Source organism: Esox lucius, chromosome 19 (assembly GCF_011004845.1).
Source record: "Esox lucius isolate fEsoLuc1 chromosome 19, fEsoLuc1.pri, whole genome shotgun sequence".
Classification (NCBI taxonomy): Eukaryota; Metazoa; Chordata; class Actinopteri; order Esociformes; family Esocidae; genus Esox; species Esox lucius.
In genome coordinates, this window is record NC_047587.1 from 23,352,672 (window position 1) to 23,378,963 (window position 26,292).

At 38.9% G+C, this 26,292-nt stretch overlaps 1 protein-coding gene across 2 annotated transcripts in view; it reads left to right on the forward strand.

The window, feature by feature from the left end:
- The window catches only part of roraa (RAR-related orphan receptor A, paralog a), a 300,817-nt gene extending 286,036 nt beyond the window's left edge, over window positions 1–14,781 (forward strand). For both annotated transcript variants that reach the window (XM_020040555.2, XM_010883848.3), the window contains 7 exons: window positions 2,536–2,931; window positions 3,420–3,541; window positions 3,695–3,827; window positions 7,485–7,592; window positions 8,015–8,125; window positions 8,461–8,573; window positions 12,758–14,781. In XM_020040555.2, coding sequence (XP_019896114.1) covers window positions 2,536–2,931; window positions 3,420–3,541; window positions 3,695–3,827; window positions 7,485–7,592; window positions 8,015–8,125; window positions 8,461–8,573; window positions 12,758–12,922 — 1,148 coding nt within the window. In that variant the 3' untranslated portion in view covers window positions 12,923–14,781. The remainder of the gene's footprint in view (window positions 1–2,535; window positions 2,932–3,419; window positions 3,542–3,694; window positions 3,828–7,484; window positions 7,593–8,014; window positions 8,126–8,460; window positions 8,574–12,757) is intronic.
- The last annotated feature ends 11,511 nt before the right edge of the window (window positions 14,782–26,292 follow it).

The window sequence follows — 26,292 nt, forward strand, 5'->3', positions numbered from 1 at the left end:
AAGTATAAAAACCACTGCTGTGGTCATCACTATCCTCTTGCAATAGGACCAGCTGGATGGCAAAAACTTTGCAAGTAGTACCTCAAAGGTCATTTGAATAAAAAACTTTGAGTGAGGAAAAGAAGGGTTCAATTCTGGCTTTACTGGCAGAGGGATACAGTGAGCGTCAGGTTGCTTCCATCCTAAAATTTCAAAGACGGCGGTTCATAAGAACAAGGTCAAGCAACAGACATTGGGGACAACAAAGCTACAGACTGACAGAGGGCGAAAACGACTGTCCACTGACCGAGATGACCTTCAACTCATTCGAATGTCACTCAACCTCCGTAGGATGACATCAAGTGACCTACAAAAAGAATGGCAAACAGCAGCTGGGGTGAAGTGCACGGCGAGGACGGTTCAAAACAGGCTCTAGTCATGCAAAGCTAGAAAAAAGCCCTTCATCAATGAGAAGCAAAGAAGAGCAAGGCTGAAGTTTGCAAAAGACCATAAGGTTTGGACCATAGAGGAATGGAGTAAGGTCATCTTCTCTGACAAGTCAAATCTTCAGCTTTGTCCAACAGCTGGTTGTCTAATGGTAAGACAGAGACCTGGAGAGGTCTACAAGCCACAGTGCCTCGCACCCACTGTGAAATCTGGTGGAGGATCTGTGATGATCTGGGGATGCTTCAGCAACGCTGGAATCAGGCAGATGTGTCTTTGTGAAGGACAGATGAATCAAGCCAAGTACAAGGTTATCCTGGAAGAACACCTGCTTCCTTCTGCTCTGACAGTGTTCCCCAACTCTGAGAATAGTTTTTTCCAGCAGGACAATGTTCCATGCCACACAGCCAGGTCAATCAAGTTGTGGATGGAGGACCACCAGATCAAGACCCTGTCATGGCCAGTCCAATCTCCAGACCTGAACTCCATAAACCTCTGGAATTTGTTCAAGAGGAAGATGGATAGTCAAAAGCCATCAAACAAAGCCGAGCTACTTGAATTCTTGTGCCAGGAGTGGCATAAAATTACCCAACAGCAATGTGACAGGCTGGTGGAGAGCATGCAAAGACACAAGAAAGCTGTGATTAAAAATTAATTCCACAAAATATTGATTTCTGAACTCTTCCTAAGTTAAAACATTAGTATTTTGTTGTTGACAATAATATGAATTTGTTTTCTTTGCATTATTTGAGGTCTGAAAACAAATTAATACTCTAAATGACAATAATGTTTTTGGGGAATTTGGAAGTAATGTTGTCAGTAGTTTATAGAATAAAACAAAACTGTTCATTTTACTCACACTCCTAGCTATGAATAGTCAAACCAGAGTAACTGATAATTTTGAGAATCTCAGAATTTTTTCCAGAGCAGCATTCCGGTAATATGCAATCGGTTAGGCTACACTATTTACTATGCTTGAGTAATAGGAGCTCAATATCACAACCTATCTAAAATCAGAGTCTATTTTATTGCTGTAAACAAACATTTAGGAACAGTCTGACTTTTCCATAGATGTATGCATGCTGTAGTGCTTTTTTGTCACCATAAAGGTGACAAAAGGCAAATAAAGGTGTTTTTGTTCACATGCACAAAAATATAGTAGCCTATGGCTCTGATTCATTTGGCTAGCTGGGCTATCTATTTAGCTAGCTGGGCTAATTGAGGAAACTTTTCTCCCCCATGCTACAAAAGAAATCAAATACCTTCAGGTTATTAAGTATATGCCTAACTATGGGCTCTTGGTGATTGCCTATGCCTCCTTCTCTGTCGATTTCTAATTCCATCTTCCATTGATTACATATCTCCAATTAGATGTCTCCTCATTTACATAGGCTGTATACCTGTAAGACCTGGAATTGGCCAAAAACAACAATAACTAGCAGTGAATAGAGAGAGCAGTGACATAAATTAAACGGTCTATTTTTCTTTAATGCAACAGTCGCATGAAGGTGTTTTTTTACCCTGAAAACAGTAATGACGGTTCTTATTTTCATCCTTGACTGTCGGATAGAGTTATACAATAATTGGGTCGTCACTATTACACACACATACACACACACACGTGTGCACACACACAGACCTGACTGCAAACACACTGTCAGGACAGGCCAAGGTGACTGCTGCCTTCAATCCCCCCACCAGAACCCATCTGCCTGTGTTTTGCACTGTTCTACTAATTTACACTTTGTCCACACACACATGGGCCATCTGACACTCTGCCAGACCCTAGAATACTGGTTGAATTTAGGGGGGCCCACTCTCAGAAAAAGCTTGGTTTAGTCTGCAGAGCTCAATAAAATACAGACGTCTAATGTCTGACTGTCTGTTTGCTGTGAGTCATTCAGCCTTAGCTTAAATTGCTCTCCAGGGTGAGTTTTCATGCAATACAATCTCTAGTCTTGAAGATTCAGTTATACTGACTGCTCTGCTAATACATCCTGAGACAAATGCATCTCCTTACCTGTTTTAGACAGACTAAGCTGGAGTCACAGGCAATTGTTATGTCAGTGTGTCAAGTAAAATGTGTCTGCCCCCCCCCCCCTGAACCAACAGCTGTAAAGTTTGGGCGAATGTCAAAGAAGCAGCGGGACAGCCTGTATGCAGAGGTGCAGAAACATCGTCTGCAGCAGGCGCAGCGCGACCACCAACAGCAGCCAGGCGAGGCAGAGCCACTCACACCCACATACAGCCTATCAGCCAATGGCCTCACAGAACTTCACGACGACCTAAGTGGCTACATAGATAGCCACACCCCTGACAGCAGCAAGCCCGACACAGCAGTCAGCAGTTTCTACCTGGACATCCAGCCATCCCCTGACCAGTCAGGCCTGGACATCAACGGCATCAAGCCCGAGCCAATCTGCGACTTCGCCCCTGGCTCAGGCTTTTTCCCTTACTGCTCCTTTACCAATGGAGAAAGCTCCCCCACCGTGTCCATGGCTGAGCTAGGTGAGGAGTAGGGGTTAGACAAAGGAGGGAAAATATGAGGAGTATGAGGGGGGAGAACAACTCAACCGTGGGGCAAACGACACAAAGGTGGCTTAAAATAGAAAACGGTTGGAGACTCATCTCTAGCACTCATTAAAAAATCCTCTTTTTTGTAATTAGTTTCCATTAATTAGGGCCAATCAGGATCCAGCAGGGCATGCCTATAGGGAAATCACTTTTTTAGGCTCCCTCATGCCTTGGAACTCCTTTTAACAGATGTGTTTTCAGAACCTGGCTGAACTTTCTGCTTGGAGCTTCCTGTAGGCAGTTAAGGGAAATGTCAACAAACCTCTTCATAGTAAAAAAAAATAAAAAAAACACGTACTCTACTCCTAGTTGAAAGCTTAGTAAATAAATCATATTTTTCTTTGGCATAGTTAATCTGAGGTCATTTAATTCCCGGTGTGCTGTGTTCTGGTCTGACACTGTTCTGCTCTGTTGTGTTGCAGAGCACCTGGCTCAGAACATCTCCAAATCCCACATGGAGACATGCCAGTATCTGAGAGAGGAGCTACAGCAGATGACCTGGCAGGCCTTCCTGCAGGAGGAGATGGAGAGCTACCAGAACAAGGTACACTTGTACTACCATCACCGTTAGCAGAAATACAACACAGCACTAGCCACACTAAAGAGTCATTACCTGCCTTACTGTTCCACCAGCACCATATATTTCTTTATATAATTTCCTATAGCTAATAATCCTTTTCTATATTGTTCTTTCTAGCCCCGGGAAGTCATGTGGCAGCTGTGTGCCATCAAAATCACAGAGGCTATCCAGTACGTGGTGGAGTTTGCTAAGCGCATCGATGGATTCATGGAGCTGTGTCAGAATGATCAGATTGTGCTGCTGAAAGCAGGTATGGCCCATAAACAGGCTTACCCCCTCAGGCATTGTCATAAGGTTTCAACTTCTTTGGAAAGGAAAGTAAAATGTGCAGTGGTCTCTTAATTTTTTCCGGAGCTGTACATACTGTGTGGCATAGAAAATGATTTCACATGGTTAGTTTTCTCTTTCTATACCTTTGTAATAATACACAGGGTGATGGCATTATAAGTGTTCCTGAGCTAAGTAGTTGGCAGATTTTTTGTCTGCTTCCTTCCTAAGTTCTGTCCCTGATGATGTCCTCAGTAACAGTCCCACAAAACAAACGATACCTTGGCCTGAATGGGTTCGGCTAGGTGAATAATGGTTAAAGACACCATACTTTGAAGGATAGTCCCTGGGTTTTATTTGTGCTAGCACTATCAACAGAAATTATGAAATTATGTCAGAGATCCTTTTTCTAACTTGACAATATAAACTGGTGCCCTCTCATAAAGAACACTACTGACTTCTATTATACCTTCATTGTTCTTTTAATCTAATCCAGTCCCACAAACCACACACAGCAGGCCTACATATAGTGTTATGTTTTACGATGTAATGTTATTAAGGTACTAACATCCCTGTGATAATCTCAGTTTGTGTTCACTTACACCCCAAATTCACAGCTTTAAGACTGGCAACCTAGCACTGGCAATGCCTAATCACACACAATCCCTAAAGCAGAGTAGGGTAATGGCAGCATCATGCTATGGGGATGCTTGTCATCAGCAGGGACTGGGCATCTTGTAAGCTCAAGGAGGCATGGATGTAGCCAAATACAGGGAGATGCTATAAGAGAACTGCTTCATTCTGCTACAAAAACTGCAGCTTGGAAGGGAATTCAACTTTCAGCAGAACAATGATCCCATGCATATACAAAGCTGGTACATACTGTACACTACTGTATATGGACACCCACATACTTTTAGTTCAGGGGTTTAACCCAGACGCATTGCTCACAGGTGCATTAAATCCTGCACATAGCCATACAATCTCTATAGGCTAACAGTACAATGGCAGTATAATGGGTCATACTAAAAAGCTCAGTGACTTAATGTGGCATTGCCAACTTTGCAACCCAATTTCTGCCCTACTAGATCTGCCCATGTAAGCTGTAAGTGCTATAATTGTGAAGTGGAAGCTTTTAGGACCAACAACAACTGAGTCTAGGAGAAGGTGCTAAAGCACGTAGCATGTAAAGATTGCCTATTGTGTGTTGCATCATTCACCATGTTTCTCAATGTAAAATTTCAAAGAGTTTGGGGATGCCTTCATATTCCTGAGCTCATGCAGTGATGCCCACTACAGAATTGTCTGTTTTTAATACAGTGGTGCCTGAGGGCGGCCATCCTATATTGGTTTTCGGCCTTGGCCCTTGTACTGTATCAAAAGATTTCCCCAGATTCTCTGAATCTTTTAATGATATTATGTACTGTAGATAATGAGATCCCCATATCCTTTGCAACTTTATGTTGAGAAACACTTAAAATTCGGTTGAGAAATTCTTAAATTGTTGCGCTATTTGCCTGTGCAGTCTTTCACAGAGTGGTGAACCCTCTCCATCTTTACTTCTGAAAGACTCATCCTCTGTGGGATGCTCTTTTTATACCCTGTCATGTTACTGAGCTGTTGCCAATTAACCTAATTAGTTGTGAGATGTTCCACCAGTTTTTTTAGCATTACACCACTTTTGCAGTCTTTTGTTCCCCGTCCCAGCTTTTCTGAAATACGTTGCTGGTATCAAATTCAATGTGGGAATATATTTTACAAAACAATAATATTTCTCAGTTTCAACATTTGATGTGTTGTTTTTGTACTATTTTCTATTGAATATAGGGTTTAAATGATTTGCACATCAATGCATTCTGTTTTTCTTTACATTTTACACAGCGTCCCAACTCTTTTGGAAACTGGGTGATACATGAAATAATTTTGAATAGGAAAAATAGCAAAATGGATAGGAACTATAGTCACTGAAAAGGTTGGAAATAATTATTTTTGCCGGACCGCGTAAATGTCTCAAAACAAATTAACTGTTTATGGTTATATTGCCATGGACAAACTGCACCGACAACGAACACATTCGTCTCGATTTCTATTTACATAGCTTAGTTCACATAGCATAGTGGAACCAGCCATGGAGTGATTGGAGTCATTGTTTTCATTACTGTATAGTTATTAGCTACACTAATCTCTTTCTAATTTAAAGTGTTGAATGTAGTAACCCTGTTATACATGTTGTTGGTTTGAATGTTAGCTAATATAGGACACTAGTTTCAAGAACTGTGGAGTTTCAACTAATTGGTTTAACAATGCAGAAGTAAACAGACACCACATCGCTACACACGTATCTCGTGCAGCAACACCCGCTGTTTAAATAGCACAGTCTGCCACATAGGAAACTGCAGATCGAATCCAGCCAGGGCAACAAGATTCGTCCCATCTAATCATGTGCCGACAGAACTAGGCTTGCCTGGTTCCTTTTCTTGTTAATTTAAATAATAATTTGTGTCCTTCAAACTTTTACTTTTGTCACAGAATTCTTCATTTGCAGAAATTACAGCCTTGCAGACCTTTGTATTCTAGTTGTCAACTTGTTGAGGTAATCTGAAGAGATTTCACCCCATGCTTCCTGAAGCACTTCCCACAAGTCGGATTGGCTTGATGGGCACTTTTTCTGCACCATATGGTACCAGCTACCAGAACAGCTCAATACAGTTGAGATTCGGTGACTGTGCTGGCCAGTCCATTATTGACAGTACACCAGTTGACTGCTTCTTCCCTAAATAGTTTATTGCGTAGTTTGGAGCTGTGCTTTGGGTCATTATCCTGTTGTAGGAGGAAATTGGCTCCAATCAAACACCATCCACAGGGTATGGCATGGCATTGCAAAATGGAGTGATAGCCTTCCTTCTTCAAGATCCCTTTTAGCCTGTACAAATCTCCCATTCTACCACCACCAATGCACTCCCAGACCATCACATTGATTCCACCATCTTGACAGATTGCTTCAAGCTCTCCTCCAGCATCTTTTCATTTGGTCTGCATCTGACGCATGTTCTTCTTTGTGATCCAAATACCTCAAACTTAGATTCAACTGCCCATAACAAATTTTTCCAGTCTTTCTCTGTCCAGTATCTGTGTCCTTTTTCCCATCTTAATCTTTTCTTTATATTGGCCAGTCTGAGATATGGATTTTTCTTTGTATCTCTGCCTAGATGGTCAGCATCCCGGAGTCACCTCTTCACTGTTGACTTTGAGACTGGTCTTTTGCGGGTACTAAAGTCGCAGCCAGTTGAGAACCTGTGAGGCGTCGGTTTTTCAAACTAGACACACTAATGTATTTGTGCTCTAGCTTAGTTGTGCACCTGGGTCTCACATTCCCCTTTTTATTCTGATTAGAGACAATTTCTCACATGAAATAGCCATAATTTCTCAAAACAAGAACAGACTGACGATTCATTTTTGTTTCTGGCTATTTTCAGCCTGTAATCGATAATGTAGATATGCTACTCAAAATCAGCCGTTTCCATCTACAATGAACAAAAAATTATTTCAAAATCAAGGCATTTTCTATGTGACTTCTGAACGTTGCGTACGTGACAGACAAAAACCCTGATTTAACATGATGGTATTTCTGTCTCTGCAGGCTCTTTGGAGGTTGTGTTTGTCAGAATGTGCCGTGCCTTTGACTCCCAAAACAACACAGTCTATTTTGATGGAAAGTATGCTGGACCTGATGTATTTAAGTCATTAGGTAAGTGCTCAAAGTATTTATTTTATTAATGTTCATTAATATTGGAATGTATGAGAATACTAATTGCAAAGTTATTATGTTTTTCACCAGCTTGTTGACATTATGTAGACAACACCTGGGTAAAGACCATAACTACTGGAACAGTGTGCTCCAGTCAAATGTAAAGTTCTTTGGTCAAAATGCAGATGCCATGTCTGGCAAAAACAAAACACTGCCTTTAAACAGAAGAACGTCATACCTACCGTAATGCATTGTGAGGGTAGCATTATGGTTTGTGACTGCTTTGCTGCCTCAGGGTCTGGCAAACTTGCAAACACAGCTCTTTGTGTGCCTATCTCCCAAAAACATCAAAAGTGAAACCTGATCTTTGGTCTGCCTCATCCCCAACCCTCTCTCTACCTCTGTGTCCTTTGCTGTGGCAGGCTGTGACGACTTGATCAGCTCTGTCTTCGAGTTTGGGAAGAACTTGTGTTCTATGCACCTGTCTGAGGATGAGATCGCCCTGTTCTCTGCGTTTGTGTTGATGTCTGCAGGTAGGTGTCACTGGCAGTACAAACACAAGCAGTGTAGGGAGGTAGTAGACCTTCCTATATTCACTGAATGGCCTCCTGCCTCCTGTGCTTATTGGTTTGAAACGGGCCTAAAACACTTTCAGCTAAATCTCTTTTCTTTATTGTCCACCACATTCTTGTACAAAAAAGGTTATAAATAAAATAAAATAAACCACCTGCATATCCAGCATATTTCCCAAACAATTAGATGAAATTATAGGTCAGACATTATAACAGATTTTGTATCCCCTTTTATTCCCAGTAAATCATGAAAACCTTGTAGTTGGGATAATGGGTGTTTATTCTTCTCTGTGTAGATCGGTCCTGGCTTCAGGAGAAAGTGAAGGTGGAGAAACTCCAGCAAAAGATACAACTGGCACTGCAGCATGTGCTGCAGAAAAACCACAGAGAGGATGGCATACTTACCAAGGTACATCTCATGTCTATTTTGCTTTGTCTTGGGGGGTGCCTACAGCCACATTTTGGTGTATATGTGGAGACCTAATGTCCCCAAGAACATGGTGATACATAGAAGTTGGATTCCTGCTAGGTACTTTTGGCATGTCCCTTTTGTGGAAATGCGATTTCTCCAGTTCAGTGGTTGTGCTTAAAGGGGAACTCATCTTTGGGCATGGGTTTGGAATTGTGGGTGCTTTTGTGTTTAGACATTAGCGGATTAGGTTGGGCTTTGGGGCTAGGTTAGGTTTGGACAGAAAAGGTTACTCAAGTGGAGGAGGGTGTTAGAATTGAGTGTAGAACTGGGAAATGGGAAACCAAATTGTGAGTGTGATATGTGATGTGAGCATGCATTTAGTGTATATTAATGTATGTGTTTATGTGTGTTTAAATGTAGATTTGCATTTATGCATATATGTGTACTAATATTTGATAATATCTTTTCATTTGACAACACTGTAGAAATGACACTTTGCTACAATGTAAAATATTGAGTGTACAGCTTGTATAACAGTGTCAATTTGCTGTCCCCTCAAAATAACTCAACACACAGCCATTCATGTCTAAACTACTGGCAACAAAAGTGAGTACACCCCTAGGTGAAAATGTCCAAATTGGGTCCAATTAGCCATTTTCCCTCTCCAGTGTCATGTGACTCGTTAGTGTTACAAGGTCCCAGGTGTGAATGGGGAGCAGGTGTGTTAAATTTGGTGTCATCGCTCTCACACTCCCTTATACTTGTCACTGGAAGTTTAACATGGCACCTCATGACAAAGAACTCTCTGAGGATCTGAAAAAAAGAATTGTTGCTCTAGATAAAGTTGGCCTAGGCTATAAGAAGATTACCAAGACCCTGAATCTGAGCTGCAGCACGTTGACCAAGACCATACAGCGGTTTAACAGGACAGGTTCCACTCAGAACAGGCCTTGCCATGGTCGACCAAAGAAGTTGTGTGCATGTGCTCAGCGTCATATCCAGAGGTTGTCTTTGGGAAATAGACGTATGAGTGCTGCCAGCATTGCTGCAGAGGTTGAAGGGGTGCTCAGACCATAAGCCGCACACTGCATCAAATTGGTCTGCATGGCTGTGGTCCCAGAAGGAAGCCTCTTCTAAAGATGATGCACAAGAAAGCCCGCAAACAGTTTGCTGAAGACAAGCAGACTAAGCACATGGATTACTGGAACCATGTCCCGTGGTCTGATGAGACCAAGATAAACTTATTTGGTTCAGATGGTGTCAAGTGTGTGTGGCGACAACCAGGTGAGGAGTACAAAGACAAGTGCGTCTTGCCTACAGTCAAGCATGGTGGTGGGAGTGTCATGGTCTGGGGCTGCATGAGTGCTGCCGGCACTGGGGGAGCTACAGTTCATTGAGGGAACCATGAATGCCAACATGTACTGTGACATAATGAAGCAGAGCATGATCCCCTCCCTTTAGAGACTGGGCCACAGGGCAGTATTCCAACATGATAACAACCCCAACACACCTCCAATACGACCACTGCCTTGCTAAAGAAGCTAAGGGTAAAGGTGATGGACTGGCCAGGCATGTCTCCAGACCTAAACCCTATTGAGCATCTGTGGGGCATTCTAAAATGGAAGGTGGTGGAGCACAAGGTCTCTAACATCCACCAGCTCCGTGATGTCGTCATGGAGGAGTGGAAGAGGACTCCAGTGGCAACATGTGAAACTCTACTGCTTTACATTGTAGCAAAGTGTCATTTCTTCAATGTTGTGACTCTAAAAGATATAATCAAATATTTGCAAAAATGTGAGGGCTGTACTCACTTTTGTGAGATACTTTACATGTACTGTAAGTGTGCATGTATATGTGTATATAGATTTAGGTGTGTATATATCTTATATGAATGGGTGTGTATGGAAGGTCCTGGCCATGACATTGTGGTCCGGGTTGGTCACTGGGGCTCAAACTCAGAAGGAACTTGGATGAAATGACCCAACATTGTGGAAATGTTATCTCCTAAAGTCTTACAGGGGGAAACATGGGGTTTACAATCTGCTTGTTTATTAAGCAGATGATACTTCCTCTGATTATGTCTTACACAGGGATTGAAATGTGGCCAGTGAAGCGGCCTGGTTAGTCAGTGACTGTTATTATCCAACTTTTGATACAGTGGGGAGAACAAGTATTTGATACACTGCCGATTTTTCAGGTTTTCCTACTTACAAAGCATGTAGAGGTATTTACAAGTATTTGATACATTGCTGATTTTGCAGGTTTTCCTACTTACAAAGCATTGAGTGTGTGGAATTCTTACTGGTTGGTAGGTGATCAAATACATATGTCATGCAATAAAATGCTAATTAATTATTTAAAAATCATACAATGTGATTTTCTGGATTTTTGTTTTAGATTCCGTCTCTCACAGTTGAAGTGTACCTATGATAAACAATGTAAGACGTCTACATGCTTTGTAAGTAGGAAAACCTGCAGAATCAGCAATGTATCAAATACTTGTTCTCCCCACTGTACCAGGACAACCTGAGACAGTAACGTTATATACACTGTGGCCACTACCTCCAAAATCATTCCCTTTTTGGGGATTGTCATGTTGTTGCCTCTCCAGTGAACATGTTGTCATTTTAATTTGCATCAAAATAGGTGAAATTGATTCACATTCGCTTATACTTCCTAACTGGACAGATCCTTGAGGTTTATTTGACTGTGATGATTACGTGTTCCTTTACTTTTTTTGAGCAGTGCATATTTTTAAAGATAAATATTTTCAGCCATTTCATGATTTATTGGACAAAAAAGTGGTTGTAGAAATAGCAGCAGGCCAGATTCAAATCTATGTTCACTGGAGGTAGTAGAGTAGACCACTGGATCAAACTAGGCCACAGGAAGCAATTATTTAGCACACTTTCATTATTATGCTAAGGTAGACTAACATTTTTAGAGAATGTTTAATAAAAATGTTATGTAAACTTTTCTACGTGAGTAGAATAACCCTTGGAAACTTTCTAAGATGTGAAATTTAAATTTGATATTCACTTGTTTGTTGTTCATCTCTGAACTTGGAAGTCCACATGACAGTAAGATTTTCATATTACAAAATTATTTCATATATTTCAACATATGATTCATGCATAACATCTGAAAACAACTTTTTCACAAGACACATGTAAAACTACATATTGGTTTTTCAGTGACTGGACCATCCAAACTCCTGAACTCTGAGACTGGTTTGGTCCCACTTTTAATGAAGTTCAGCTTATAAAGCCTTCATAACACAGTACATCGACACTATCTAAGTATATTAAGCATTCATGAACATATTTGTTGCTTTGTAAAGGGTTCATACATGTGGTATAACTGGCATAATCACCCATGTAAAATATTAACCCACCTTGTCATACACACACTCTTAAGGGACGTAATTTTAGTCACATTATACTAATACATACATACATTTAGGAAAGCCCCCTATATTAAAAATGTTTTTGAAAGGGACGTTCCTCAGTACAAAAATACACACACGCAACAGTATTGCAACATACGGTGTGGTTGCGGGCCAAGTCAAGTCTTTCACACATTCACCCACTGCCTCGCTCAAAATGTTGGCACCTTTGAAGTAGGTTGTAACACATCCTGGTCTCTAGCATTGGAACATAATAACTCCCTCACATATGCTTACTGCACTACACTCATTTGTTTGTTAGATTTTTCCCATGCCTTAATAGTGGTCCTTTATGGGGTTTGAGCATTTTTGTATAATTATGTCACATTTATGAACCCATTATAAAGTATAACATATGATAATACATACTTTAACACATTATGATGGGTTTATGAAACATTTATCAGTAGATTGTCATTTTAAGGAGAACCAGAGTATGTACAGCAACGCAGTTATCCACTAGAAGATTAAATCAAACAGTAGATGTCCTTGTTAACAAGATTCACAAGTAAAATGAAATGCCTATTTTTGGGCAGAGGAGCAGTAATGTAACAACATTATACAAGCTCCATGAAGTGTCAAGATTTCCCTGGTTGAGTGCCTGTATCAATGTTTACCATTTTGTTTGCTCCTGTGTGAAAGTGAATGTAGAAATGTTTATTTTTATAATTATTAATGTTGTATCACCTTACTGCGAATCCAATAACAGCTCGTCTCTTTTCTTTTCTCCCTGCAGTTGATATGCAAAGTGTCAACACTGCGAGCACTGTGCAGCAGACATACAGAAAAGCTGACAGCTTTCAAAGCAATATACCCAGACATTGTGCGTGCTCACTTCCCCCCCTTATACAAGGAGCTTTTTGGATCGGACTTTGAGCAGTCCATGGCCGTTGACGGGTAACCAGCAGCCCTTCCAGGTCCCAGTGTGGGCATTGTGGGTAATATCATGAGGAGCATGAATCTGACACTTTAATGGTGCCCTGCGCAAACCAGAACGATTGGCACGCTGCACATTCTTCTTTACTTTCCTTTGAGGGGAGGGTAGGGGATATTTGAATCTGTCCATTTATTTCATTGGGTTTGGCTGTCTTCATTTAGAGCCCAGGGGACGTAAAGAGAACTTGACCTTCTCATGCACATCATTCCAGCATGGTCCCATGATGTCTCACATTGATTAGCCCTGATTGTTTTTCCACAAAAGAGAATGTCGTCGTATTGAATTTGGCTTTGCTCATGCCTAATCATTGTACTAACATTGGAAAACAGATCCATATCGATGTGTCATTACACCCCAATGATGATATCTGTGTGGGCATGTGTATCCTTTATTAATCCTTAGCAACGCTTCTATTTAAATTTATACATGGACATTAATTTGCTGCTAATGTGCATGACCTGGTCAAGTTCAACCACTTTTCTTCTGTGTTTAGCTGTATGTTTGAAATGCATTGCTTAGTATGACAACTTGCAGCGACTTTGAGAGAGACTCCAGTGGTAGGGATGTAAATGAAACATATCCATGGACATTTGTCTAAAAAGAAAAGTAGGATTCTGGTAATTCTAGTCAAAACGCAATTAATTTAGCTGTCAAAGACTCCATCCATTATGGTTGCTTAGTTAAATCATGTAACACCATCTGCTATTAAACCTGGTGTGGACAGGTTCCCTGAAAAAAAACACAGGGAACCACCACAATAATAACAGTCCATTCCACTGGTTTTATAATGTTCTACAGGGTATACGGTCATATGTACTTACGATACAGAAACGTTATGTTCATAGATTCTATTTTAAATAACCTGTATGATAGTTAGACTCTTCTTAATTGTTAAATTGATAAGGCACTTTTATTTGCACCTTTCTTTAATTTAAGACTTGTATATTATCTAGTGATGTGTTGCATGTGCACAATAAATACAAGTTCAACCATAGTCACAGAGGCTAGTCCAGAGAGCTACAGACTCTACTGGTCTGATTGGGGTGTTATTTGACTAGATAAGGTTTGGCAGTAAAATGGCTAATATGGTCTTGAGAGGCAGGCAGATCACATTCACTGTACCTATTAGAGTGTAGCTTAACGCCTCTGATATACATTTTAACTATACAATCTCACAAAAGCACAAATGCACAATAAACCTGGTCTAAAATGTTTATAATCAATATGGTGGTGCTTAATCCAATGTTTCCATCTAGTGGACAGTAGAGACACAGCATGCCAGGTGATAGAGGACATTAAATAGTATGCCTCTTAAAGAGTGGTCCACCCACAGCCCTCTCAGACAATCTGTTGATCAATCTTGTTGCTCTCACCTATTAGCATGTTTGTTATCAGGCTGGAGAAGTGATTGTGACTGCCTCCTCACAGAGGACTGTGCCCAGCTATGCCATTTGTTATGGGAAGGAAACAGGGGAAAGGTGTTATAACATTCAAAGCCTTGTCTGGTAGTAAAGCTTCTATTTTTGTAAAATGTATAGTGAATTAAACTCATTAAAGAGAGAGGAGAGAAAGAGAAATCAGGTAGCACTTATTATATTCCCGCAATAATTAGATATTGTTTGTATGACTAGGAGAGAAATATGGCAATGGTAGAGCAAGTGTTAATTTCAAAATGCATTGTTGTTGCAATTCTGTTTTGTTGAGTGTTTGTGTACCTTGTCAGTGTGGTAGAGAAGAGGTAGAAAAACCCTTGATGTGCCATACAATTGTTGCTCCTGTGTTGCAGTCTAGTTGTCCATTATATAAAATTTATTGTTGTGAAATTTCTGAATACTCAGTGGTGCTTGTAGAGAATTCCCACATCATTTAGATTTCCCTTTAGATAACCAGACCTATTCACACTATGAGAGTTTAATTGAGGTTAACAAAATGTATCACAATCTACATTTGACATTGAGAATGACAAGTTTTCATAATCTCCATTTGTGAAAATCATAATTGTCAAGGTAACGTTTCCGCCTTCTGCCAGAGATACATACACTGATCACTGCAGAGTGATTATATTGCATTGCCCAATGTATTATTGTCACAGGAATGGTGAGGTCTAGGTTCAGAAGTCAAATGATGCTTCCAAGCCTCATGTATAGACAGAAACAAACCGATATTCCCCAGAGAAGTTACATTAATGACAGAAGTTAGCAAACATGTTAATTAGCTAACTCTACCTCTTTTGACAAAGATTATGGGCTTAGCTTGTTTCATTTCACATAAGTTTTGAACATACTACCGTAAAGTAAGAGTACCTGTTATATGAATATTTGTCAGTAGAATAATATGTTTCTGTGCAGTTTCGCCTCTAGATCTACTGTGCAAAGTCAACAGCAGCTGATGGGAGCTGACGTTAGCTAGCTAAGACACTGTTTGCTAGCTAATGTTGGACAAATCATGCTAGTATTCATGACTGTGATACTTCACAAATACTGTTCATTGGTGCACTAAACTCCATCATGTCAAATGAGAATTGCCCAACCGATCTTCGTTTGGTCAAATTTTGTTGAGGTCAAGGTGCTCAGGTTTATTTGGTGTACCTAATGAGGACCTCTTTTGGCATGATATATTTCTATTGATTTAAATTGTATTAACTTATAACTCTTGTTAATGTGAATAGGTCCTTAGACACAACCCAAATCATATTGGTTTGTTTAGATTTCTGTTTGCACACAATAATTCCTTTGCCAATTTGTACAAGACAAAAAAAACTTGTGCTGTCCCTCTCAGGGAAGAGTTATTTCATGCTTTCCGTTTTTAAATTATTTCTGTCGTATTTTTGGTCCTTATTAGGTTTATTTAATGTTTTGTTCAGGGATGTTTTAATAATAATTGCTTAAGAACAACATGTGTCAGTACTATTTTCAATTTGCTGATGTTTGCTAAGCACCAGAAAATCTAACTATGCCCTAGAAGCCAAGCTCATGACAAACTTTTCCTTCTTGTTTCTGGTCAGTTTTTCTATTGGTCATACAGAATATGTATTCGTTTATATACATCATTTCTTTTACATTCAATTCCAACAAGAACATACTGCGTTAGGACTGCAATTGTGTCACCAGGGACAATGTGACTAATTAATGATTATGGCTACCCTCTTTGTTAGATAACCAAAAATAAGCGCAATATATAAAGTTTTTCCTTTTTAGGGTGTATTAATGCTGTATCTAAGTAATCATCTAATGGTCCAATGTTATTTGGATATGCATGGGCCTGGGTGAACAACCAGTGAAACCCATTCCATCCCAACCAGTGAATGACAATCCAGGTGACAGCAGGCCTGGCCTGTGGCCCAGTAAGATGGATATGGATGCTCAGGGAGTATACAAACTGAAAGACAGACAGATAGGGAAGCAGGTCTCTTTCCTCTGCATAGATGTGTAGCATATGCTTTGCTATTTCATTCATTTATAAGCAATTCATACTTTTTTATAGCTGTTGATTTATTTTGTGTGGCGGATTAACTTATCAGTAACCTACTGTCCCTTCTTTTAATTGAGTCAGTAAAATGTGTACTATTTCTGTTCTTAACCCTTAGCATATTCTCCGCAAACACTGTATGTGGTAGTTGTGTGTATTTATTACGGGTTTCTGCTGGAAAGCCACTGGAGTGGAATCCCCTTTCCTGAAACACAGATGTCATTCTCTGTCTCTGTATCAATCAAACTGGTCCTAAATTATAGGTCTCTTCATTTAAGCAATTGCAGCATCAACCCAGAACGGAAAGCAGTCATTTCTTATTACTTTCTGTTCACTGTGTTATATCTTTCTAGTCTTTGTTTATATGTACAGTTTGATAGCAATATTGATTCAACATAGGGAAATGATCAGGCATTGGATCCTTTGTCTGTCAAAATTTCAACAAACATATCTGCACCCACATTGTGTGAGGGTATAGGTCATCCACCAGCATGTTTTCTTTGTAGACATGTTTAGCAAAGAATGTTTGCTAAATCTGGTAGTGTAAATCAGTGTAAATAACACATTCTTATCCACCTTGTGCTCTCTGTAGCACTCACATCAAAAAGCAATAGTTTGCGTGTTTGTGTGTGTATTTGTGTACTCACTGTGTGCATGCGACATCCCAACTAAGGCTGTAACCAACTAAGAGAAACAGGGTTATTTGCATGGGAAGCTTATAGTTCCCTTTCAGTCGCTCAACACTGCTTTGAGGAGTCATGATCTAGAAAAAATCTACAAAAGAACTCTCAAAATCACACTGGAAACTTTGCCTTTGACATTCTGAGGCTCAGATTAATTCTCTCAATTCTCTCAAGCTGAGTAACACAGACTGTCACAGATTATTGTAATCAATCATTTTTGAACCACGGCCATCAATCTTTACTTTACTGTAGCTTTCCTGTCTCACCTGAAGAGACCATGCTCAAGGTCCACAAGGTTGTGTTAAAGCTTAGTATATCGTTTTTTGTGTGTGTGTGTGTGTGTGTGTGTGTGTGTGTGTGTGTGTGTGTGTGTGTGTGTGTGTGTGTGTGTGTGTGTGTGTGTGTGTGTGTGTGTGTGTATGTGTGTGTGTTTCTATATAAACCAGTTATTATTCTGTGAGGTTAACTTAGCTAATTAACTATGACTAAGATGACTAGCACAAAAGAAATCTAAGAAAGCTGGTTTTAAATTCAAATATATAATTTATGTTTCTTACATTTAGTTCTAAATTCTAAAACAGCCTGTTTCTGCCATCTGTGCCTGCCTCGATCAAGCAGCTCTAACCTCTGGTCATGCTTTGTTAATTGTACAGTTCAATGCAGACAGGACCAGGCTGGATGTATGGTGCCTGATGGCGGGTTAGCCAGGTTGGCTTACTTGCTGATGTTCCTATTGTCAAAGACTGCCTTTTCATGACAACTGCTTATTTGGCTTTTCTGTATAACAAAGACTTCAGTTACTGGTTTATTTTAAATGGACTGTACTGTAGTTGGAGGTAATCCCAAGGCCAAAATACGCAACTATTTTTTTTTGACTAGCTTTGAGCTAACTAGATTAGCTAGTACTAGCCTGCTAATGAACAAAACTTAAGTGCCTTTTGACGTCAGGCAAACTTATACAGTCTTATAAAAAGTACAACATATTTAGACTTTATATCCATAATACCACCTCTATTACCCTAAAGTCTGTGGAGATTTTCCACGTAGGGTGAATGTAAGGAGGTGTGCTTCTAACTAACTTTGTATCCATGGGAATATCCCAAACATTACTGGGATTTCCTACTGATTCCTCCCTGTAGCTAACTGTTCCTAATGTGTTGACTAGTTTCAGGTTATGGTATAGTAAGCAACTTTTGTTGATTTGTGGAATAATGGATGTCAGCAAGGTTATGCAAAACCATGCTATTATTCCCTACACAGCCTTTGGGGTCTACATTAGTAAGTTGTCCTTTGCAGCTCAGTTGGTAGAGCACACTTGTAATGACAGTGTAGTAAGTTTAATTCCCAGAACCCACCCATGAGTAACATGCATGCATGCTTTACATAGTGTGAAGTCCCTTTTCCAGTAGGGCTGTACCTGCAGTGGAATGTGTGCATTGTGGGTAAGGCAGTGTAAATGCTATCCCACCTCACTGTAAAGATGGTGCATTTGTGGCCGGTACATATTACTGGTGGGTATACTAATGTCCGTAATATAGTTTTGATCTCTGGGACTATTGTGACAGTACCATTTGCACTGATTGAGGCAGGTTGTGACAGGGCACAGTATCATAGGTTTTTTTTAAATAGACCCAAATTGCTGATTAGACATTTCTGACATGCACACGATTTTCTTTAGGATTTGGAACAAATGCATGCAATTGGTTGAATCAACTTGAATTTGAAGCAACATGAGACTAACAAGACATTAGACATTATGATTTTTGGAACAATAGGGAAAGAAATTGGACAGATAATAACTGTGATAGTGATAAGGCTTTGTTGTAATATTATATCTGGATGACTTTGAGAATGGTTTGAATACAGCTAAACACTGCTATGTTTTTTTTTTTCACAAACAAGTCAAAAGATCTGACCTATGCTACTAGTGCAAAATGTGTTATCTTCCCAGAGCAGATTGGGACATTATAAAACTACCTGCACATCATTAACCATTTTACAGTTTGTTTAGTCATGTTACAAAATTAGCTACTAGATTGCTTAGCACTGTACTGTACACACATCCATTAATACAAATCTCTGTGTACTCAACTTTGTGCTTGGGGATGGGATAGGAAAGGGTAGTTAGACACCTTTGCAACACCCAGACTTCAAAAGGTTTTACTGTTTGGTTGGGATCCTGGTTGGTCTGCCATGTTTGTTTTGGTTGGGTATCTGCTAAAGTAGCTTTGGGTGTGAATTTATGTTCCACATATGTGTTGTACCAAGTGACCATTTCCTAGAGGACTGCTACAGAATTTATGGAATTTATCAGAGCTTTGGGCATACAAACTGGGGGTGGCAGGGTTTTCAGTTAAGCTAAGCATTTATTGGCTTTATCTGGTGTGATTTCAAGAGTTCTTAAGTAGAAGTCACTACAGTGTAACTCGCCATTGCTGTGGTACATTGTTCCTTCTTTCAGGGAACAGTAATTATTGTCAAACCTGAACAGTCTGATCTGATTTGATAGGTTTCGGTAACACTGACATTGATCCATCCTGCATAGGCTGAAGTGTTATAGCATGACATAATGCCTCTTTACAATTTATCGTCCTTCAAAATCTATTTTAGGCAATGTACATTACCGTAATTTCCCATTTATAAACCTTGGCTTATACACAGATTTTAAAAACATTTTCAGCCACAACAGTTAATAAATGGGTGCAGCTACACAAGTTAACAATTTTAAAACCATTTCCCCTGGCAAACGTTTTCACAGATGCTTGCTTGATGACGTAGAGGTCTCAGAAACTCATATAGCAAATATGATAAAATTGGTGTAACAGGGATTTCAAAAACCTATTTTATTCTTCAACAAATTCCTTTTGGTAGCGCCCTATGACAGATGTTTAATAATAATGAACAATATATCTACAATGCATCTTGGTGCTATACTTGGTAGTTGCCAAAAAACGATTTATAATTATTATCGGTATTGTTTTGAACAAGTTCCTTGCCAACAAATACCCAAAGATTGACCCCAAAACTCTTGGTCGTAACCAAGCTTATCCAAAACAAAAAAATATTGTAGATGGTGGCCACACACGCTCATATATACAAAAACCTGTTGACTATTTAAGGAGGCCTGTAGGTAAAAAAATTAAATAATGTACCTTCCTACAGCAACCGACTAACTCTTCTGTCTGTCTCTCCAAACTGAACTTGGGCAACAACAGTTCAATAATCCAAACTTGGCTGACTAAACTTCGATAACCATAAGAGTTTAATGACAGGACTTGTCAAGAGAAGTTTAACTATCAGAATATTACAGTCAAAACACTACACAGGTGTTGTATGAAGGAAGATTGTTTCCACTGTGAACTGTTTTGTCAAATATCAACCTCCCATCCATGGGCCTTTGAGCTTTACAGAAAACATTTCCTTTATTTATTCAAGCTCTACCAAGAAGACTTAATTTCTCACTTTATTTACCATATTAGTTGATAACTAGCATTCAGCATATGCAGACATGGGCCTGGATTGAGGAGTGCTTCTTGCTTGTACCACACATAGCAATAGAGCACTTTGGTCTCAAATCTAAAATGTTGCGCATGCATAATCCCTTGCTCTCGCAGCCTGAATGGCCTACCCTGGCAAATAGGAAATGCATACATCATCCATCCCCTAAATCCAAAACCCTTAGAAATTTTGGAATTCCATCAATTCTAAGTGACATTACCCTTCTCTTGCTGTAGGCAAATAAAAATAGAAACTTCCCTTGACAAAAATAGTAAAAGCGTGACCCTCCCGTTTTAATCCAGGTGACAATTACATAAATTGTGAACCATCCCTTGTATTACGGCATATTTATTAGTTATTTCTTGTGCTTTGCTATAGACAATGTACTTTGCTATTTTAAAACTGTTGTGCCATGTCTCATATCACCATGCTTGCACTAAGGGACAATATTTCATGTATCTCTTAAATCGTGATTCATTGTGATCGATTTCAGATTTTACTCAAGCAAGTTCAAGCCTCGCTGCACTCTCCTTATATCTAATTAAGAGCCATTTTGATTAAAACATTCCTACAGTATAGTGATTTTGCTTGTAGTATGTGTAACTCGGGCATAGCTTAGCTTTCTCTCCCATTGGTGAAAACATTCACCACAGAGACCCCCCACTCCTAAAGTCTTACTATTGCTACCTGATTTCCCAACTAAAGGATAGAGACAGATAATATACATTTTTTAATCCAATTCTTCCCAAACATTACATACATTTCATGTACCATGATGAACAGAAGCTTGTTATTAGGCTACAACAATACATACCTGCAGTTACAAAACTTGCCTGCTGATGGACTGGGAATATAACAGTATTCCCCCCTGTTGCTTGAAGCTGTGATGCTGCTCCTGTTATCGTAACATCAGATCCATCCATCTTCTCATGCTTCTGCTGCTCAACAACTTTACTAAAGATGTTTCTCAAGGGCAGTATTACATTTAATTTATATAATGTATTATTTTCTTTCCTCTGAGTGGCAGACATATCTACGTTTCATTTTCATCTTTTGTTTCTTAGGCTGGCGCCCTTCCACCGTTCAGATTCTTAACAAATGAGCCGACAAGATCCAATGTTACACCCAGGGTTGACCTATTGCACTGACAATATACTGGCCAATCACCCATGGACTCCACATAACATTTTTACAAACGCTATTTAATCTATACAACCCTGTCTGTAAATCGACCTGCCCAAATCCATTTTTGCCCACACACTGTCATTAGAAATAGCCCAATCGTGCTGGAAACCTCTGCATCTGGCAACACTGGTTACACCCCCACAGTCACAGATTGGTCAATAATACAAATGCACTATGGAATCATAATACAAATATAAATGTTTATCACTTCAATGTCAACTAAATAGTATTCTTCGTGTGGGCCCCTTTGATTGGCTGTCACCGCATCCATTAAAGCTCTGTACATGGTGTAACTAAGTATCGTTTTGCAAACTTTATGCCTTTGGGCAGGTATTCCTTATAACTGATTCTTGGTGAAATAAAGTAAAAAATTATTACTAAATGTATGCTATCCTAAAAATAATAATCTGTTGCTGCAACTATTTTGGGTAAAGTTATATAGCTCATCTCTTCAATTTTGAATGTTAATTGAAATTGGAATTTCATAGTAAATTAATGATTAGAAACTTTTTTGGACGTGTGTGAAACCCACATGATGTGACAATTACCATAATGAAACGAAAGATGAGAACATCTATGAGTACTTTTATACTTTTTTCTGAAAATAGAAAAATGATTACACTCTTGAACCCATTACACTAGCACTTGCCCTACTGTACAATTTTACATTGAGCTTGGTTTGTTAATATTGAGCCATCACTTTTCTGTCTTGTGTGTGCTTTGTAGAATTTCTATGAAAGGTTAGATCAAAAAACATCCTGCTTGTCAGACAGAACACGTTGTGCTAAGATGTTTTGACAGCCTGAGACATGGGAGTCCATTTATTTGCCATAGAATATATATTGTAATTATAGGTATAATGTCATGCCTACAACTTTGCATAATTTGTACTGTTACCCCAACCTATCAGGTCAATTTAATAGAATTTTAACAATACCCCTATCTGATATACATCTGATAAATACATTTCAGAATATTATAACAAACAAAAGATATGAAAAGAAAATGACTTGTAGCCATAATCTAATGTCAAGCAATAATATACAGTATGTGATTTATCATTTTACATTGGGTGCATAGGCATTGTACATCTGCATGTAACTACATTTTGTCACATTTGGTTTCATTGTAATTTGTATTATTTTGTCATGACTGTTATATTGTTTTATGTGCATATTTCACTGGTTTTGTTCCCAAGTTGAGAATAAGAACCTCATAAACTGTATTTTAATTTATCTTTCTAATTCCCTTTCTCTCTCTCTCTCATCATCAGCTTTTAATCCACAATACTTAATGTTTACTGATCATATATAATAGTAACTTTTTCACTGTCTCTGTAGGTAAGAAAAATACTGCAACTAAGGCCTATTCAGTGCTGAATATTTATCTGTTTATCAAATACACCATGCTTTACAATATCTCTGTAGTATTCTTCCGTTAGGATTAGTTTGATTGCAGTAGGATGTGCCAGAATTTATTTTGTGTTATCCTGATGTGTGGTGCTAGATAAGTTAATTTTATTGATTCCTAGACTAGGCCATTCTATTAGTCCATTCATTTGATTAAGTATTTGTGCATTATTTAATTGGTCTAAATAAATACTAATGGTAAAGATACTGATTATTATAGGGGTAAATTTACTACAATACCTGTATCAGTACCTGTATCAGTGTGCTGGTCCTAGGATAAGGCTCTTATTTACTTCTTATTTAATGTCATTTTTATAGCAAATACGGTATCTGCTAATTAAGAGGTGAATTACGGTGGCTTTTTCTGATAAAAAAAAAACCTGAAAAAAAAGGACTTGACACTGAAACAGCAGTATTGCGTTTTTATTTGTTCTGATTGTAAAAACCACTTGCTGAGGCTGTAGCTGCAGTCATACTTGGAAATATCGAGAATATACCTCTTTTAGCTGTGTAGTACTTTATATAAAAGTACAATATTATTCTCCATTTATTTAAAAGTTAGACTGCCCTGAAACAGCTGTTTCTTGAGCCCAGCTTAGATCTTTGTCACCACAGTTAAATGTTATTATTAAAAATGTACATGAAAAATATCACCATGAGAGGTTATACATTTTTAAAACCTTTTTCTTTTCACTCAGTAGCCAATATGCTTGCAATAATACACAGTGTACAACGTTGATTGACTCTCAGTTCTCCAAGAGGCATAAAAGGTATAAAATGTTAGTTTTTTTTCTAAATGTACTCAACAGACATCTGTAAAATGGTCAAACTGATGATGTACAATCTGGCTAACAATATTGCATAAAAGATAACCTGCTGAACCAGGTTCTGGTTTTTACAAAAGAATGGACAATCCACATTGATGGTTTTAATTTTGTTTTATGATCATGCAATGTTGATTTCTTTATTAAGAACAGAAGATAGACTAATGCATTGTATTTCAAATATTAATATGTGTTTGCAATAGATGCATACAGCACATTCATTTCTTTAATGTTATGTGTTTAATGTGAGCTCAAGGGGATACGATAGGAGGAGTGTGGGTTGAAAATTGCTCCACGTAAAAGCAGTATGAACTGTTGTGTGGTTGTCACACATTTTTAAGTAATATGTTTGCTACTGATCTTAAAATGGGGACAGCTGATCATGTACCTTTTTATCCAGTTCTTTTGAACTCTAGCAGGTAGTCTATTCACAAAAGTATTGTTGCTCCTTGTCTGATTCTTAATATGAAAATAAGTATTTTGATTCATTTTGTAAATACAGCTGTAAAGAAAAATAAGAAATGTAATGTTGTCTTTTAAATACTTTTCATTCTAATATGAATGTTGTTATATTGTACTTAGAAACTGTACCTTTAATATTATCTTTATTAAAAGTGCATTGGACACATCGATTTTAGATGTGCTTTATGTGCTGTTATCCCATAATAAAATGAATTGCCTCTAATAGGCTCTTAATTTCTGTCTCTCTGTCTGTCTATTGTCTGTCTTATCCGTATACATTACACTACACATATATTCACTTGACCAGTTACCTACGTTACCAGTTTACCTAGGTTGCCAGGATTTAAACAGGATTCAATATTGTGTTCACTGTCACCACACCTGTCCTCATATATCCCTGCTGTGTTAGAAACTTTCATCTTCCCTTAGAAAGATTTTGGAGAATTAGCACCTTTCAAACATGCTCACGGGACTGGCTAGCACTAGGAGGTACCTCAGGCTCATTCTAAGATGGGTAAAACCAAATGCAGTTTAAACAATTGTTGAATGACCATTTTACAGTGAATTGTGTTTTCTAGTCTCAAGGTGTTTTCAAATATGTTTTAAATCTGTATTTTCTATATTTTTCTATTGTTTATTGTTATAATACAGGTACCATTCTAAATAAGACTTTGGTCTCATTTGGTATTGCCTGCATACGTAAAATAAAAAATATTAAACAAGATCTCAGTCACAATATTTAAAAATGTTCAATGACTGTTGAGTTTTGAGGCTCATGCATTAATGCTAAGTGGTTAAGTGAAGGGTAAAGAACTTGGATAGGGTTAAAAAAAAATCTGACTGTACCCAAACTAAAGACTTTTAAAAGCCATATTCTCAGACAACCCAAATATTTCTAAGTCTATACTTCAACACAGTGATATCAGGTGTGGCGTGGGGGTGGCGCCGAACACTCAGGGCACCTCAGAGGAGAACACAGCCTAAACCAAGACCCCTGACAAGCCACACCTGGAGTCCATCAGGGCTCATCAGGGCATGGAGAAAAGGGACTCCTTGACAGGTATGGTGAGGAGAGTGTGGAAATGCTGACTGTGGCTTTGTGTTTCTGTATGTTCCAGTAAGTGAAGGCGACGCAGACTGAGCTGACTGCCAGAAGACAGGTTCCCCCGCTGAGGCCTGCTCTCCATCTACCCTCGTTGACCCCCTTGGTTGTTTTTGTGTTTTTGTCTTCCCTTTTTAGTTTGTGTTTAGAGTTCTAATAAACTCCCTTCCCAGCAGCTCTGCGTCAGACCTCTCTGTATCATATGGTATCACACCACTACATGTGGTATCATAACAAGCCCAAAGCGCTGGAATACAGAGCTAAAAGAATTGGTCCATTTCTAAATACTTTTGGAGTAATCACAGAACAAAGAAGAAATATATACAAATATATTGATCCCTTTATCATAGACAAAACCCTTAGGCCCTCTTCAAATGTTGATATATTCTGAATCCCCTGGGGTGGGCAGGGAAGCTCTCATAATAGGCAGACACTACAATTGTAAATTCTCTAATCAAAGGTTGCAGATTGTTTTGTTTCATCCAACTTCCTGATGAATGATGTATAGGACCTTTAAGGATGAATCCAGTGGCCCATGGCCACATTCAACAGAAAGGGGATGCTAATATTAAAAAGGAAAATGATCAAGGGGGAGGTGGAGTCTCAGAATAATGGGGATTGAGTATTACACCTGCTCCTCTTGACATTGCGGTGCCTCTCCCTCCCTGGCGCTCCACCTCGCCGGCATACAAGCCTCCAGCAG